Source organism: Psammomys obesus, unplaced genomic scaffold (genome assembly GCF_907164565.1).
Source record: "Psammomys obesus unplaced genomic scaffold, mPsaObe1.curated_primary_1811, whole genome shotgun sequence".
NCBI lineage: Eukaryota > Metazoa > Chordata > Mammalia > Rodentia > Muridae > Psammomys > Psammomys obesus.
In genome coordinates, this window is record NW_026591598.1 from 294364 (window position 1) to 310233 (window position 15870).

General features: G+C 41.1%; 1 protein-coding gene across 2 annotated transcripts in view; it reads right to left on the reverse strand.

The window, feature by feature from the left end:
* Nucleotide 1: 1 nt before the first annotated feature.
* Ybx1 (Y-box binding protein 1) overlaps nt 2–15870 on the reverse strand; it is a 16673-nt gene continuing 804 nt past the window's right edge. The window contains exons 2-8 of one of the 2 annotated variants that reach the window (XM_055611218.1): nt 15579–15642; nt 8070–8103; nt 5460–5549; nt 4818–5120; nt 4269–4351; nt 988–1253; nt 2–390 (exon numbers count right to left, since the gene is read on the reverse strand). In XM_055611218.1, the coding sequence (XP_055467193.1) occupies nt 1019–1253; nt 4269–4351; nt 4818–5120; nt 5460–5549; nt 8070–8103; nt 15579–15642 (809 nt within the window). In that variant the 3' untranslated portion in view covers nt 2–390; nt 988–1018. The remainder of the gene's footprint in view (nt 391–987; nt 1254–4268; nt 4352–4817; nt 5121–5459; nt 5550–8069; nt 8104–15578; nt 15643–15870) is intronic. The other variant, XM_055611219.1, reaches the window with a different exon arrangement.

Sequence of the window (15870 nt, forward strand, 5' to 3'; positions counted from 1 at the left end):
CTATTATTTAAGACCTTTATTAACAGGTGCTTGCATTTTGTTGACTTTTTTTTTTTTGAAAAAATCAAGTTGTAAACTTATTACAAATTAAAAATGAAGTTCTTAAAAATCTCAACTTGACCAGATATGAAACAATTTAAAAACCATTAAAGGTGTATTGAGAAAAACCAGGCCTTTTTTTTTTTTTTCTTAAAAAACACGTTTGTCATTACCAAAAAGAGACATCTTTAGGTAAAAATAATAAAAACCCCATGCTGCATAGATAATGCAGATAGTTCTAGTGTATCTGGTCAACGGGCAAAAAGCAAGCACTTAGGTCTTCAGCTCCAATCTTTGTTCATTTCTTATTGCTGGAATTTCATATTCATTTCTTCTTGTTGGATGACCAAACTGCAAAGAAAAGACCCTGATTTAATTACCATCCTCTGAAATCTTCAGATAGTGAAGCACACTGTAGGGTCATGTCAATCACATTTTAGCTACCTGATTTTACTTTGGCCTAAGGATGATCTACAACAGGAGTGGGCATAATGCACTGTGAATGCATGGGGGGATCATCTGCCACTTAGTATAGTATAGACAGAGGGGAGAAGATAATACTCCCACAACCAGCAAATAAAGCCAAATGTAAACTAAGTGGAGCAGACCTGTGATTTCCAGGCTGGCTTCAAAATCAGAGATCTGCCTGTTTCTGCTGGGATTAAGGGTAGGCACTACTACACCTGGCAAGGCTACTTTTCAAAACCTTGGAAATGCACAACATTGTCTTCAGAGCACAGGGAAAAAGGCTTTGCTTAACTTTTTGCCAAGATCTCAGAGTTGATTCAGAAATGCAGGCAGCTCACAGTCAAAACTTACAAGACTAGGATCTAAAGGGGGACATCTGTCTAACTGGCATTAGAGTGAACAACACCGTAATAAAATGGGTTGTCTTACTTTATTACTGTTAGTTTCTTTTGTGCTAGAGGCCAAAGCATGCCCACTTACCCGGATGATGGTAGAGATGGTAAGCCGGCATTTACTCAGCCCCGCCCTGCTCAGCCTCGGGAGCGGACGAATTCTCAGCTGGTGGATCGGCTGCTTTTGTCTCTTTGCCATCTTGTGGTTTAGGGTTCTCTGGGCGTCTGCGTCGGTAATTGAAGTTGCGGCGATACCGACGTTGAGGTGGCTGCTGACCTTGGGTCTCATCTCCTTGATTTTCCTTGTCCTCTTCATTGCCATCCTCTCTAGGCTGTCTTTGGCGAGGAGGGCCCCTGAAATGAGTATTATATAATCTGAGGAAGAGTAACAGCTTTCCTCTGTTAGCCAACCACAAGTGCTAATATTTTGTTGCACTGACTTTTTTTAAGTGGTCTTTCAGACAGCTTAGCAAAAATGTAAGTTACTCTCAACGTGTATGAGAAGGATACCAAGGCCAATAAAGCTGAGCCTACTGCTCAAACGCCTGGAAACAGAACCATGCTAGTGCACTGACTCAAAACTTTTGACTCAACTTATTTTCTTGCTAATAACTATCCTTCAACTGCACTTTAAATCTACCATTTCTAAAATCCTTGACTCCACATTTTCTTACTGATACTTGTTTCCTTTCCATCTTATATTTTCCACATGTCTTTTTAAAAAAGATGTATTTATTATGTATATAGTGTTCTACCTGCACGTGTGCCTACACAACAGAAGAGGGCACTAGATCTCATTATTTATCATTGTTAGCCACCATGTGGTTGCTGGAAAATGAACTCAGGACCTCTGAAAGAGCAGCCAATGCCCTTAACCTTGGCTCTATCTCTCCAGACCCATTCTTAAAATTTCTTTTAGTTTGCTCATGAACACACAATTAGAGTTTTATAGCATGTACTTGTGCACGAGGAACAGCATGTTTCGTTTACTACTTTAACACTTAAACCGACAAGCTATCTATTGGAAGTGACCAATTTGTGGCATGGTTGAAAAATCCTACACTTTAAAAAAAAAAATGTGTTACCATAAAATAAGTTCAAGGGGCTAGAGAGATAGATCCATGGTTAATACTTGTTTACAGACAACCAGTGTTTGATTCCCAGCATTCAATATTATCATAACAAACTGTAATTCCAATTTCAGAAGAACCTACATGCTCTTCTGATTTCCATGGGCACCGGACATAATTACATATAGGTAAAATTTTCATATATATGAAGAAATAAACAAAAAAACACTTTCCAAAATTAATTTCAAAAATTAGAAATATCAGCTGTAACAAATCAAAGAACTTTTAAAAGTTGCAATTTCTATCTTTACAGAAGGCAAGCATACGACTAAAAATACTACCAAAAAAGTGTTTTGCTCAAAATACCAGTGAAACCAGGAAGATATTTTGAGAAGTTCTATAGTGTAATAAACAAGAATATTCTGTTGTTGACACCCGACACCCGTAGACTGACATAGAGACTGCTTTAAGAACATGCTTTATACTTATGTTGTAGAGGGTGTGGCATTGTAAGAGCCACCAAAAAATGGACAAGAATAAACACAATAAAATAACACCCACTAGGGGGTTGTTGAGATGATCCAGTGGTTAAGAGCTCTTGTGTTCTGTTCCCAGCACCCACAACTACCTGTTCTTAACATCAGCTCCAGGGATCTGGCCTCTGACCACAAGGGTGACAGCCACACATGTGTTGGACACACATGCAAATAACATAAATCTAAAAAATATGTTCACACTGTACCCCACCACAATCCCCCTGCTACTACTCCCCAAGAAAGGGCTTCTCAGTATAGCCATGGCTGTCCTGCAATTCACCTTTGTATATCAGGCTACCTTCAAACTCAAGAGGTCTGCCTGCCTCTCCCTCCACTGCCCGGCTCTCTGTTCAGCTTAAGTAAAAACGCAGGACTTTACTATTATCACTTAGGAGGTAGAGGCAGGTGGGTCTGACTCTATCTTTGAATTTGAGAGTAATCTGACCTACAGAGTGTTTCACAACAGTCAGGGCTACATACAAAGAAAAACTCTGCCTCCACACAAACAAGTAAAAACACCGACTGGCAGGTGTGGTGGTGCATAACTTTTAATTGTAGGCCTCAGGAAGAGGCAAGCAATTTGAGGCTTGGGCCAGGCAGAATCGGCAGGAGAAACACTGCCTCAAAAATAAATCACACCACCACATGGCAAATAACCTCAGACATGACCATGTTGGGTACCATGGTGCATGCCCTTCATCTTAGCTACAGTCGTTTGAGGCTAGCAGTACAGGCAATTCAGTTAAATTGTATTAAACAACAACAAAAACCCAGGGGGAGGATCTGAGATACTGCTCAGGTGGTGAAGTGCTCACCAACCAAATATGAGGACCTGTATTCAGATCACCACAACCACACAAAAAGCTTGGTGGTTGACAATGCCTGTAATACCAGCATCAGGGCCAGAAACCAAGAGCTTATTGGCCAGCCAGTCTAACTCAATGAGTTCCAGATCCAGTCCAAAAACTGACAGAAAGACGTTCCATGTCGACATACAAACACACCACACACATTGGGAAGGAAAAAAAGTCAGGACGAAAACTAACTGGTGAGTGCTTGTCATGGGATTCAATCCCAAATTCTGTGGTGGGGATGAGAAACGCAGACTCCATGTTTGTAGGACGTGCTATTGTTATATAGCTATATATAACCTCATTGGGTTTAACACCTAAAGCTCTAGCCACAAATGAGACTATACTATGCTATGACAGCAATATGCTATCAGCAACACTGTCTGAAAGTCCAACAGAATTAGTGCTCACTAAGCTTTTCCTCAATCATTCTAATAGTTTCTTTTTTCCTAAAATACCTATTACACAGGGCTTTCTATACTAAAGTAAAGTAGGTAGACAGGCTTTGTGTGGGCTCAGGCTGACTCTTGTATGCTGTGATAGGCAGCAGACACTTCCCAGTGCTTACAAGATCACCCTCACCTTTCTTCTCCAAGTAAGCATGCTTTAGAGACCGCTGTTTGAACTATTATCTTCTCAAGGATAGACAATTTGAAATTCCACACCCTTGCTTTAAAAATAAAAACAAAATCTCACATAAAGTAGACCTCAGTACACAATTCTAAAACAAGCTGTTTTAAAGCAGTACCCAACATACAAAGAATAAACTTGCAAAGATTACTAACTTCAAAGTCACTTCTTTCACAAATCAGTGAAAGAGAATGTAAAGTTTCAACTCAGGAAGCACAATGCTAGAGAGGCCTAACATCTGGCTGAAGGGCATTAACAGAAACAGGTTACGATGGGGCATACCTGCGGAATCGTGGTCTGTAACCCCGATACATGTTCTGTCTCACTGGTCTACCTTGCTCTCCTGCACCCTGGTTGTCAGCACCCTGAAAAGACATTAGAAAATATTGGTTCAATAACAAAATCCCAATCAGGCAAATTCAAACTTTTGCTGTTTTGTCTCACTACATGGCCCCCAGATGTACTAGAACTTGATATATGTAGACCAGGCCAACCTCAAGAGTTCACTCGCCCCTGCCTCCAGAGTGCTGGGATTAAAGGCACACACCACTACGGACCAGATAAATTCCAACTCTTGATGCAAGACATCTAATTATTATGATCACAACATAAATTAACAAGCCTGGTGTTTCTTCACAATCAAAAGTACATTCTGTGGTTAACAGACAGACTTAGGAAAAAAATTTCCAGGGGAGAATTCTTTCTTAAAAGCTGTTACAGGAATAGGGAGGGCTGCTGCTCACTCAGCATTTACCTAGCATGCTCAAGGCCCAGGTTCAACTCTCTACAACAGAAAAATGCTGTTAATCCTTTTTACGTTTTGGCACTTACCTCCATCACTTCTCCTTGCACAGGAGGGTTGGAATACTGTGGTCGACGCCCATAGGGTCTCCGCATGTAGTAAGGTGGGAACCTTCGCCTGCGATAGGGCCGGCGCTGTTGGGCCTGGCCTTCAGGAGCACTTTCCGATCCTTCGTTCTTTTCCCCACTCTCACTATTCTGGTAGTTTTGCTGGTAATTGCGTGGAGGACCCCTACGACGTGGATAGCGTCTATAATGGTTACGGTCTGCTGCGTATTTACTGCCTTGAACTGGAACTCCTCCAGGGCCTGTAACATTTGCTGCCTCCGCACCCTACAAAAGTCATTATTTATTGACAATAATGAAGGAAATCCAGATATTCAATAAATTTCACACAAACTGGGGAGGGGGAAAAAAAAAACAACCCAAGAGAAAACAAAATGGAGGGGTCGTCTGCATGGGCAGTGGGTGCATAAGAATGACTACATCATCAGCTCCTCACTGTTCTGAAGAGACTGCTCTCTAACTGCAGCCAGCACATTAGGCTCGATGTACCTGTGTTCATGGTCACCAGAACACATCATCCATCCAATTAGAGCCACCATCCGCACGGATGACATCTCCAAATGATTTCCATACCGAAGTCAAACCTTTACACAAAAGCATCCTCACCTTTTCTCCTTCAACAACATCAAACTCCACAGTCTCTCCATCTCCTACACTGCGAAGGTACTTCCTGGGGTTATTCTTCTTTATGGCAGTCTAGTAATATCATTCCAAAAATAGATTAACAGGGGAGAAGAATGTGCTTTTTCATTCAAAATGTACCAGCGTCAATATCATTTTTAGCTTGGATATATACTTAACATTTGCTTTACATAAGACCAAACTATCAATAATTTAGAAAAGCAGGGACCAAGGTTACCCCCAACCTCAACCAAAAGACTCCAATCTTACAAGGCCCCAGCATTTTACCACTATTTACAAAACTAAAATAATATAATACTCAAGACAGACACAACAATGTGTAAGATGCTTTTTAGAAAAGCATCACATGTAAAGCTTGGAACAAAATGAAGTCTCCATCTATCCCCCAAAGACTGCACTTAATAGTAGAAGCTAGCCCAACACATAGCCAGTTTAGATGACAGGCGAGTTTAGTTTTACATGCTTCAACTTTGACCATTACCAACTCTTGACCCTTTACCATATCAAACTCAATTACAAATGTCAACCAAAATCCCTTCCATCCTATCTATGAATACTTCCATGGAAATGCATTTCACATGTATCTATATCACTCTTTATTTTTCTCTCTATATGGGACTGTTGGTTATCACCTCCCCAGAAAACAGTTAAAAGTCTTAATTATATAGGGCTTAAAAAATTATGAAGTGCCCAAGGTCACACAGCTAATAAGTGGCAGGGGAACTTTTCTAAATCCAGGTCTTGGGACTCCAAATCCCACGTTCATTCCACACCACAGCAGTATCCATTACAGGATCACTCATGCATTTCCATTCCAGAGGAGGCAGGACAACCAACAAATCTGAGGCCAATTAAGCTCCGGTGCCCAGAACGGCAGTCTACTTGATACACCACCACGACCTCAGCAGCCAAGTCCCAAGAACAACTCCATGTTTAAACCACTTGCAAAATAAATAGGAAAGCATATTGGTGACACTTTGTGGATGTAAAATACAACTGGGTGAGTTGAGTCAAATAATTGATCTCATCTGTCATCTGAACTGCTGTAGTTTCATACCTTTTATATATAGCCAACTCTCAATTACTTGCAGTCAAAGGGGATAGCAGAAGTATACATAAAATCCCCAAATATATTAGTATTCATCTTTAGCCCCTTTCCAATCTTTTATGGTTGCCAGTGACAGCAAGACTAACAAGCCTGGCTGCTTGTCTGTTAAGTCTACATACTATTTTCAACATGTAACAGGAATAGGTTAACAGTTAACTTACCCAAACAAGAACATTAATCTTTTAATGATAAAAAAAAAAAATCCTGTGTCTGATTAGTTAATTTACATTTAGAATTTGAATGTTTACATACTTATATTCCATAGGATTTTGGATATACTAGAAACCTACAGGACTTTCCCTTCTGACTCAAAATGCTGTGTAGGGTTACTTCAAGGAGCTACAAAACGCCAACCTGTTAACCTCTCCTAAGGAGGATGCTGCCACCTGAGCTCTTAGCTATCTGAATAATGGCGAGCAAAGAAAACGGACTCTAGGTCTTTTAAAGTGATATCTGAAAATAACTTTCAATAGTGGGTAAACAGTCCTAGTAAAAAGCTGATTAGGCAATGACATTATTCCCTAACCTACTTCATTTTATGGAGACAAGCCTGACCGTGGCAGTGTACCACTAACTTGGTAGCATCTGACTTTACCAATAATTCTTAATTCTTCAATGTCCAGTCATTCTTCTAGTCGGTATGTAACTTCTTTTAGGATCTATCTATTTATCTGATGTATGTGAGTACTATTATCTGCATGTACACTTGCATGCCAGAAGGGGGCATAGATCACACTATAGGTGGCTGCTGGGAATTCAACTCAGGACCTCTAGAAGAGCAGACAGTGCTCTTAACAACTGAGCCATCTCTCCAGCCCCCAATATGTAGTTTCTGTTAGCCAAATGTAAGTTTTCTCCTCCAAAAACACTGGCAGCAAACTAAAGTTATTTCCTGACCAATAACAACTCTTCTGAGATGCTTTCCACTTAATGTTAAACTATTGGTGAGAACTCTAAAGGTGAAAACAGAACACACTACTATTTTAAAATGCTTTAGGAAAAATAAAAAGAACTGCCTGCCCTACCGGTTTTGGTTTCCTATTTTCTTCAGGTAACTGTTCTGTGGCTGTCCCATAAAGATTCGTCCTTACCAAAGGCAGACCTGACTCCTAACAGCATCTGGAAATGTCTTGCCAGTGTTTCTGTTTATTTATAGAAACATTATTCAAGCTTAGACTCATGGTGGTTATTTGTCTGAAACTAGGTATGAAAACTGAGTGCCATTAGTTGAACAGACTCAACACTTTAAAGCTATAATTATTAATGAAACCCTAATCAAAACCTTTTAAAATTAAGTGGATTCACCAATGCAATGCTTCATTCTACACTTTAGTCATTTTTTTACTCTCTCAGAATCAGGACTACATAAACTCATCCTTGGACTTAACTTTTAGCAAAGAACCACAGCTGAGAACACACCCACAAGCCTGGCACCAGAAGTGCAGAGAATCTACATAAGCACTCACCTGGTGTACAAATACGTCTTCCTTGGTGTCATTCCTGCAAGACAGAACAAGATTTAACAAGTGAAAAGCCTGAATGCATGTTTCAGTACCCAAGGCAGTGGACACCTCCAATTTCCTGACTTCCTAGCTGTCTAGGAAAATAATGTTAAAATAATTTGCCATTTTAACTTTTAAGTGTGGGCAGGGGCAACAACATTGGGAACCTTAGAGAAACTAATTTGCATACCTTTATTGATCAGCTTTACCCTCTCACTGTTAGGGGGACAGAAAAAATTACAGTGAAAATGTAAGCTCCATGAACTGTTTTAAAGAGTAAATTACTAGAAATAAATAGCAATAAGCCCACTCACTACCTGTAAGATTAAGCCAACATGTACAGACGTGAAAACTAACACCTCTCACTCCTTACTTATTAAACATTAACAATAAATAACCTAGCGCACACACCTTTATCTATAAACCAATATTACTAACAGTAGTCATTCTCACTTCCTCCTCACCATTTCTAACCTCCAAATCCTCCAAGGTAAAACAAACAAACAAAAAACACACAAAGAAGCCCCCAGAAACAGAGAATGAAACAATGTAAATAATGCACACTTCACTTTCACCTAACAATTGCTGTTTGTTTATAGCACACATATCCCTTTCCTTTTTCACCCCCCCTTCACAGACAAGCAAAGCTTTATATTTTTGACAGTCTCAAGCCCAGCCTGATCTTCAGAGTTCTATCCCAGCTTCCACAGTGCTGGCTGACCTTAGCTACAGGAGTTTACCAGGAAACCAGACAGTATCCTTCCTTAGATGAATATGGTGTGATAAAATTATTGTATATAAATAAAATGCAGCAGTTGACTGTATGAACATCTGAATAAGTGGAGCCCAGCATACTAGGTCAAAGTTCAGACAGCAACTGAACAAGTCTTAAGACTAAAGGACCACCTAATGAAGATATTTAGGCTTTCCTGGGACAAAAATGGAAGAAACAGACTAATTGGAAACTGAAAGCAAGAATTCATTAGGGACCTGAAAAACCACTTGGACAAACAAACTTCTCCATTAGAGTCCCACTCCACCCTCTTCACTATTAGTAAGCCAGAGAAATGGCTCAGTATTACTTCTAATATTGATATTTTAGTTTTTAATGATCAAAGATACCACTGACATACTATTGAAAAGCAAAGACCGCACAAAAGAATTCATTCAAAATGACTTCAAATTTCCACAACACCACTGATTTGCTGGAACAGAACAATTGCAAATCTTTTTTTTTTTTTGAGACAGGGTTTCTCTGTGTAGCCTTGGCTGTCCTGCAACTTGCTCTGTAGACCAGGCTGGCATCAATTTGTTAGTTCCAGAACACCCAGGACTTATATAACAGACACATGCTGCTACCAAACCAATACCCTACTATGTTTTCATATTAAACTCAGTATGTGAAACCTAAACTTATTCTTACCTATTTAAAATTTGCTGTCTATTGTTTGTATATATTTAGACATACATAGTCTCAATACATAAAACAGACTGGCCTCAACTTAAACCCAGAGTCATAAAATGTTATATATCTAGTTAGGATAGCTTTTAAAAATAGCTATAATTTTGCCATAATGCTGGCAATATGACAGTGCCATTTCCTATTATTTTGTGGATACACACAGAAATATAGAAATCTAAACCACAAACACAGCAGCTACTAGCAGTGACTAGACCAGCCTACTGAAGATTATCAGAGTGTCGGTAGATATCAGGGAAGAGTGACAATTCCAATTTCATCCAAGATGAAAAAGCATCGGTTTCAACACACTAAATGAATGTAGTTACAGCTTATTAATGACTGAGGGAAAACACTGAAGGAGGTGCAGAGATGGCTCAGTGGTTGAGAGAACCAGGCTTGAATCCCAACACTTACAAACCACCTGCCACTCCAGTTCCAAGAGTCAATACCCTTATGGGCTCTGTGAGGACCAGGCAAATGTGGTGCATGGTATATACAGCAGCCTGTATTACTGAAGATTAACCTGTAAACATCACTCATCCACTTAGCCACCACCTTTCAGCCCATATCTTACTTTTCGAGGCAGATAAAAACATGTGTTTCTTCTAATTGTAGGATGACTAGCAGTAACAAGAATTCCTATATGCTTTCCTGGTGTAGGTCAAACAAATGCAGCTTCCCCGCTTCATTACTATCTGTGCCACAAACTACACAGCAATATATTAAGAGTTTTATTAAGTAAACCTCTAAAACATGTATTGGGTTATCAATCAAACCCTAGCTCTCTACAATTACTGCTTCTATTCAACCTACTCAGACCCAATTTCCTAAAGTTAAAAGCAAACTTAACAGGAACAAAATAAATAAACAAACAAACAAACAAACAAATGGAGCTTCCTTAGAGAAATATCCATCATACTGCTGGGAATTGACAAGCAAAATATTAATGAAGTACTTTTTCCAAGCCTTGAAACTTGCCCTAAAATCACAAATCCCACTTGACTCTTTATTTGTTGTCTAGGTAGGCATATTTCTCAGACATGACCATAAATGCTTCCAAGGATTTTGACAAAGCTGAAGGCCACCTAACTCTAACTACAGTCTCAGTATAAGGAAAACAGCAGGCTAATATACTCACTGCTTTTTCTGGAGCATTTTAAGGATAAATGAGTTTACTTGGCAAAAGGAGGGAAAGTTCCACCACAGGATGAGACTAAGTGAACAGCTGACTCCCATCATCTTAAGATGGGTGGTTAATACAGGTAGCTCACTCTTCAAGTCTTCTGTGCAGCCAAGAGTCCCAGCAATCAGACAACCTCTTACATGTCCCTTCCTTACTGTCAAGGGAGTCCTCAGGCCTTCTTGTGCAAACCAATTTTAATAGCTAACACACATTAAGAGACTTCTGAGATAGAAACAACCAAGGTGACTTTAAAAGCTCAAGAAATTTTGTTCAAAACCTTTCCAAGCTACAAATCGTCCATTTTTATCAAGGACACTGTATTAAAATACTTCAGGGCTATGCAGTATTACAATATAGACTCAGCAAGCGGTGGTGCACACCTTTAATCCCAGTGCTCAGATCTCTGAGTGAGGCTAGCCTGGTCTACAGAGCTCCAGGACAGCCAGGGCTACAGAGAAATCCTGTCTCAACCCCTTCCCCCCAAAAAAACTTCAGCTTTATTTTTGGAATATGAAAATGTATTACTACCATCAATACTTACACTTCTTGTCTTTCCTTCCCACAGGGCCAAGAGACACACTAACTATACCTAACCTGAAAGTGGGCTCTAGGAACACTACCACCCAGCAACCAGAGTTTCGCTTTTCCCTCAATGAGGCTCAAGCAGTCATGGCAAAAACTGTGATTTTTCATGCTGTTCTCGATGAGCTGGACCCCAACCCTTACTTTCCCCAGAATTCCCTTTTGCATTTCAAGCACCTTCAGAGGGGTTGGTCTTCATGGCTATGCCCAAGTGGGCTTTCTTGAATCATTTTAATGTGTCACTTCCGGTCCTATTATTACCACAGAGTATGAAGACTAACCACCTGCCCACCCTGCCAGATCTCAACTAAGTAAAAAGGAGCCCTCACCTCCTACCAATACACTACCAAACCATGTGTGGTGATAAACACCTTTGATCCCGGAGGCAGACAGGCAAATCCCTTAGTTTCAGGACAAGCAAGGGCTACACAGAGAAACCCTGTCACAAACAAACAAACACCCCAACCAACCAAGATGTACACCAGGTCTGGTGGCACACACCTATAATCTCAGCAACTCCTCTCAAAAGACCCATTTTCTTAACTCAAAAACAGCTGGGTGGGGCAGCCTGTAATGCTAGCACTCTGGGAGGCAGTCAGGTGGATCTTGGTTAGTTCAAGGCCAGACTGGTCTACAACATGAGTGCAGGACAGCCAAAGCTACACAGAAAAGCCCTGTCTCAAACAAACAAAACCCTAAATTCCTCAACTGTACCTCAATCTCAGTAAAGGATAGTAAGGAAGTTCTTTAATTTGCAAACTGACTTGCACACTAAACTAGAATTTGCAGCAACTCCAGACCTTATGAAATACAGTAAAGGGTCACCTGTCATACCTGAGGACTATTGTCAACAAACAAAAACTCCAGTGTAGATCACTTGTGAAGTCTTTAAATAGCTAAAAATAGCCAGTTACCCTAAGAAATTATCTGTAAGTATGTGGACAAGCGCCAAACTGAAAATGGCTAGGATCTATTTTCAAGGCTTTCATGTAACACAGCAGTTGAACAAATACTCCAGAATACTAAGTTCAAATCCTGCCTCTACTACTTGTTTTTTAATGGGACATATCACTCAAACCTTTCCAAGGAACAGCACCTAAATCCTCAAAGGCTTTTGAGTAAATCAATTAGATCATCTTAATCACTTAATAACAAACTTAGTAATAACAAACTTAGTAAACAATAATAACTTATTGTTATTGCAGTCACTAGTTATATACATACATGTAAACCCCAAATGAAGGACCCCTAGAGGAAGACTAACAGACAAATTAGAGCCAGGACATAAAGCTAAGCTTTTTAGAACATAGCTTAAAAAGGTCTATGTACACAAGTCAGGCAGAAATGGGAGTGAGTCTTGTAATGAAGAGTGGACCAGGGAGAGGGCTCAGCTGGAGACAGTGCGTGCAGTGCAAACCTGACAAAATTTGAATCCCCAGAGCCTATGTAAAAATTCAGATGCAGTCTGTCTTCTGACCTGCATACAAGTGCTGGTAGCACAGGCATGCCCGCACACAAACATGCATGTAAACGTTTCTCTTAACAGAGTATGGTTGAAAGAAAAAATGAGAGAAAATAAATCCTACCATTGAGCTACAAACCCAAGCCCCTAACTCTTGCCACTGTAAAAGGCACATTCCACTGAAAAAATGTTCTTGATTCGCTGCTTACCTAACAATGTTTCAGGAGCATGGACCACTCTCTACATCTAATAAACTGAAACGGGAATTTGGGAAAGGGTGCAAATAAACTAAGTCACATGCTGTTTTGGGAGGAGGGACACAGCATTCAAAGAGACAAAACAAATTTAATTCTTTCAATTCCTAGAGGATAGTGTCTCTAGGAAACTAAGAATTTTGCTACTCTAAAACCTCTATGGTTCCCATTTTACTTTTTTGTTTTTCTGAGACAGGGTCTCTACAGAGCATTGACTGTCCTTGAAACTCTACTCTTCTGCCTGAGTGAGTGCTGGTGTTTAAAGGCGTGTACCACCAACACAAGCATTTTTTTTTTAAGGTCAGGGTCTTGGTATGTAATCCAGACTGTCCTTAAACTGTCCTAAGTAGCAGAGCATGACTACTGGGATTACATGCATGTATCAATATGCTTTTCTATGCAGTGATTTGGGTCAAACCCAGGACTTCAGGCACACTAGACAAACACTCTATACCAATGGAGTTACATGCCCAGGCCCTTTATTTGAAAAATTTACAATAAAACCAACAGCACTTGGGGGTGGGGGGAAGGAGGGAGCCTTAGGACAAAGAATTCTGACCAAGTTATAGTAATTCAGGCTATAACAACCCCTTTATTAAAGGCAGAAGAGATCAAACAGCTGAAGAACCTAGAATGCACAATCCAGAATTCACAGTGCATTTCGAATACCGTATCTTACACAGACTGAGCACCTCTGGAGTCAAGTGTTTCCAGCATTTGGTATCCTACACTTTTCCTAATTAGGACAAACCTCTAGTTCACTGGAAAAACTTCATAGTATTATCTCATTAAAAACAGCATCAATATAATGGCCTGCTTAGAAATAAAACACATTTAACTAGTTAAAACCAGTAACTGAGGTTAAGATAGTCTAACAAAGACTCTTCAAAAAAGCCAATTACATTTAACTTGCCCAGAAGGATGATCAACTAAGCGGATACTAAGGCCATGATCAATGACTAATCTACACAATGCACAAACACTGACTGCAGGATACTCATTTTGGATTAAAACTGCTTTTAAAATGTGGTAAGCCTAGGCAAATGCTAAAATTTATTAAATGCATACATACAAAACCAATTTACCCAACTGGAAAGGCTACCAAGGAGGGATGGATAGCTAGCTAGCTAGCTACAATGAGCCAAGGCTTAGAACTGTCCTTTGGAAGGTAGAGTACAGACTATTCCCAGCATCATCTGGGACTTTTAGGATGGAAATCTCAACCAAAGCATGAATAATGATCAGCTTAAAAGCCACCAGGAAAACAACCACACACAAGCAGCTCACTAGTAACCGACTGAAAAAACATGGAAAATGTAGCATTGGTCAGGAAAGCAAACAGCCTGTGACAGTAGAAATCCTAGACTGGAAAAACAAAATGTTTCCCTCTAATTGCAACTGTAGAGAACAGACCATTAAGTGATTGTAATCACTTCTGCTTAAGTGTTTCCACAACACCATATAGTTCATCAATGAACGTTTTTCTCCATCACTCCGTTATTTTTAAAAGCCTAGCTGCCCATTTGGTAGTGTCCACCTCAAAAGCGCTCTGTGTCACTCTTAAGCGTTCTTTTCACCATCTACTTATTTAACGCCTTCTAAGCAAGTATGTAAGAGAAAATGCTGAAATGGCGCCAAGTCTCACAGCTGTACGGCCAGGATTGCTGTTGGCACTCGCGGTGCTCTACACCCATGCAACTGTACTAGCCTTGGCAGCCATCTTGAAAAAGATGCCGGGCTCACAAGGGAGCCCACAGTGCACTGCCTGCACTCACCACCGCGGGCTACAAACCATTTTCTGGATCTATGAAGATGTAGTTTACAACTCTAAGCCAAATACAATAAAGGTTAAGTTCCCAAGGGCTTAAGGCCACTCCAATAAGCTACAGCTAAGCCTAACAAAAATTGATTTGATCAGCATGATTCCCTAACAAGGAAGTAGGAGAAATAAAAATTGAGGAAGAACCATTTCCTTTCAAACCTAATACTTGCCGTCTGGACAAATAAGAGCCCTCCCTCTCCGGCTAAAGGAGGTCCATAGAGAATGTGCTCGAGGGACTAAATGGATCGCATATTTGAGTGGCCTAAACAAAGGCAACATAACCTTACAGAACCGATACCATCTCAGGCACCTGACATGTCAAATCACGCTCCCCGAAAGGTTAATAAGGTGAAAAATCACCTGCATGTTAATTAGCGGGTCACATTTTTACGTAGCAATTTCAACCAAGCGGAAAAGGATGTCAAGGTTAAAAAACGTGCTCAGCCCGGAGTTGCCTCAGTTTGGGGCAAGGTAACTGTTAAGGCACGGCTCACGGGCCGCGCTTGCCTTGACCTGCTTTGTGCCATACTTTGAGGCTAGCTCGAGATCGGTATTTAACGGCAAAACAAAGCAAGCCCCACGGACCCACGGCTCCCGTCACCCAAGGAGGAACACCAAGGTCCCGAGCCCCTCCCTGTCAGGCCCGTGGTGGCCCTGGCGATTGCCCATGCAGGAGGAGGGCCCGGCCTTCCTACCCCGGCAGCTCACCTGTTGATGAAACCGTATCCGTTCCTTACATTGAACCATTTTACTGTTCCCAAAACCTTCGTTGCTGGAAAACAAAGCACAACAACGTCCCATCACCGGGGGGCCCTGGAAGCCGGTCCAGGATCCGGCCCGCGGGCCCCGGCCGCCGCCCTCGGCGCACACGTGGGTGCGCCGGCTCAGCGCGGGTCCGAGGTGGGTGTGCGCCCGGGCGCCGAGCACGTGAGGCCCGAGAAGGCGGCCCGCGCCGCTCCGGCTGCGTAGGCGGCGGGGCGGGGAGCCCGCGCCGCACGAG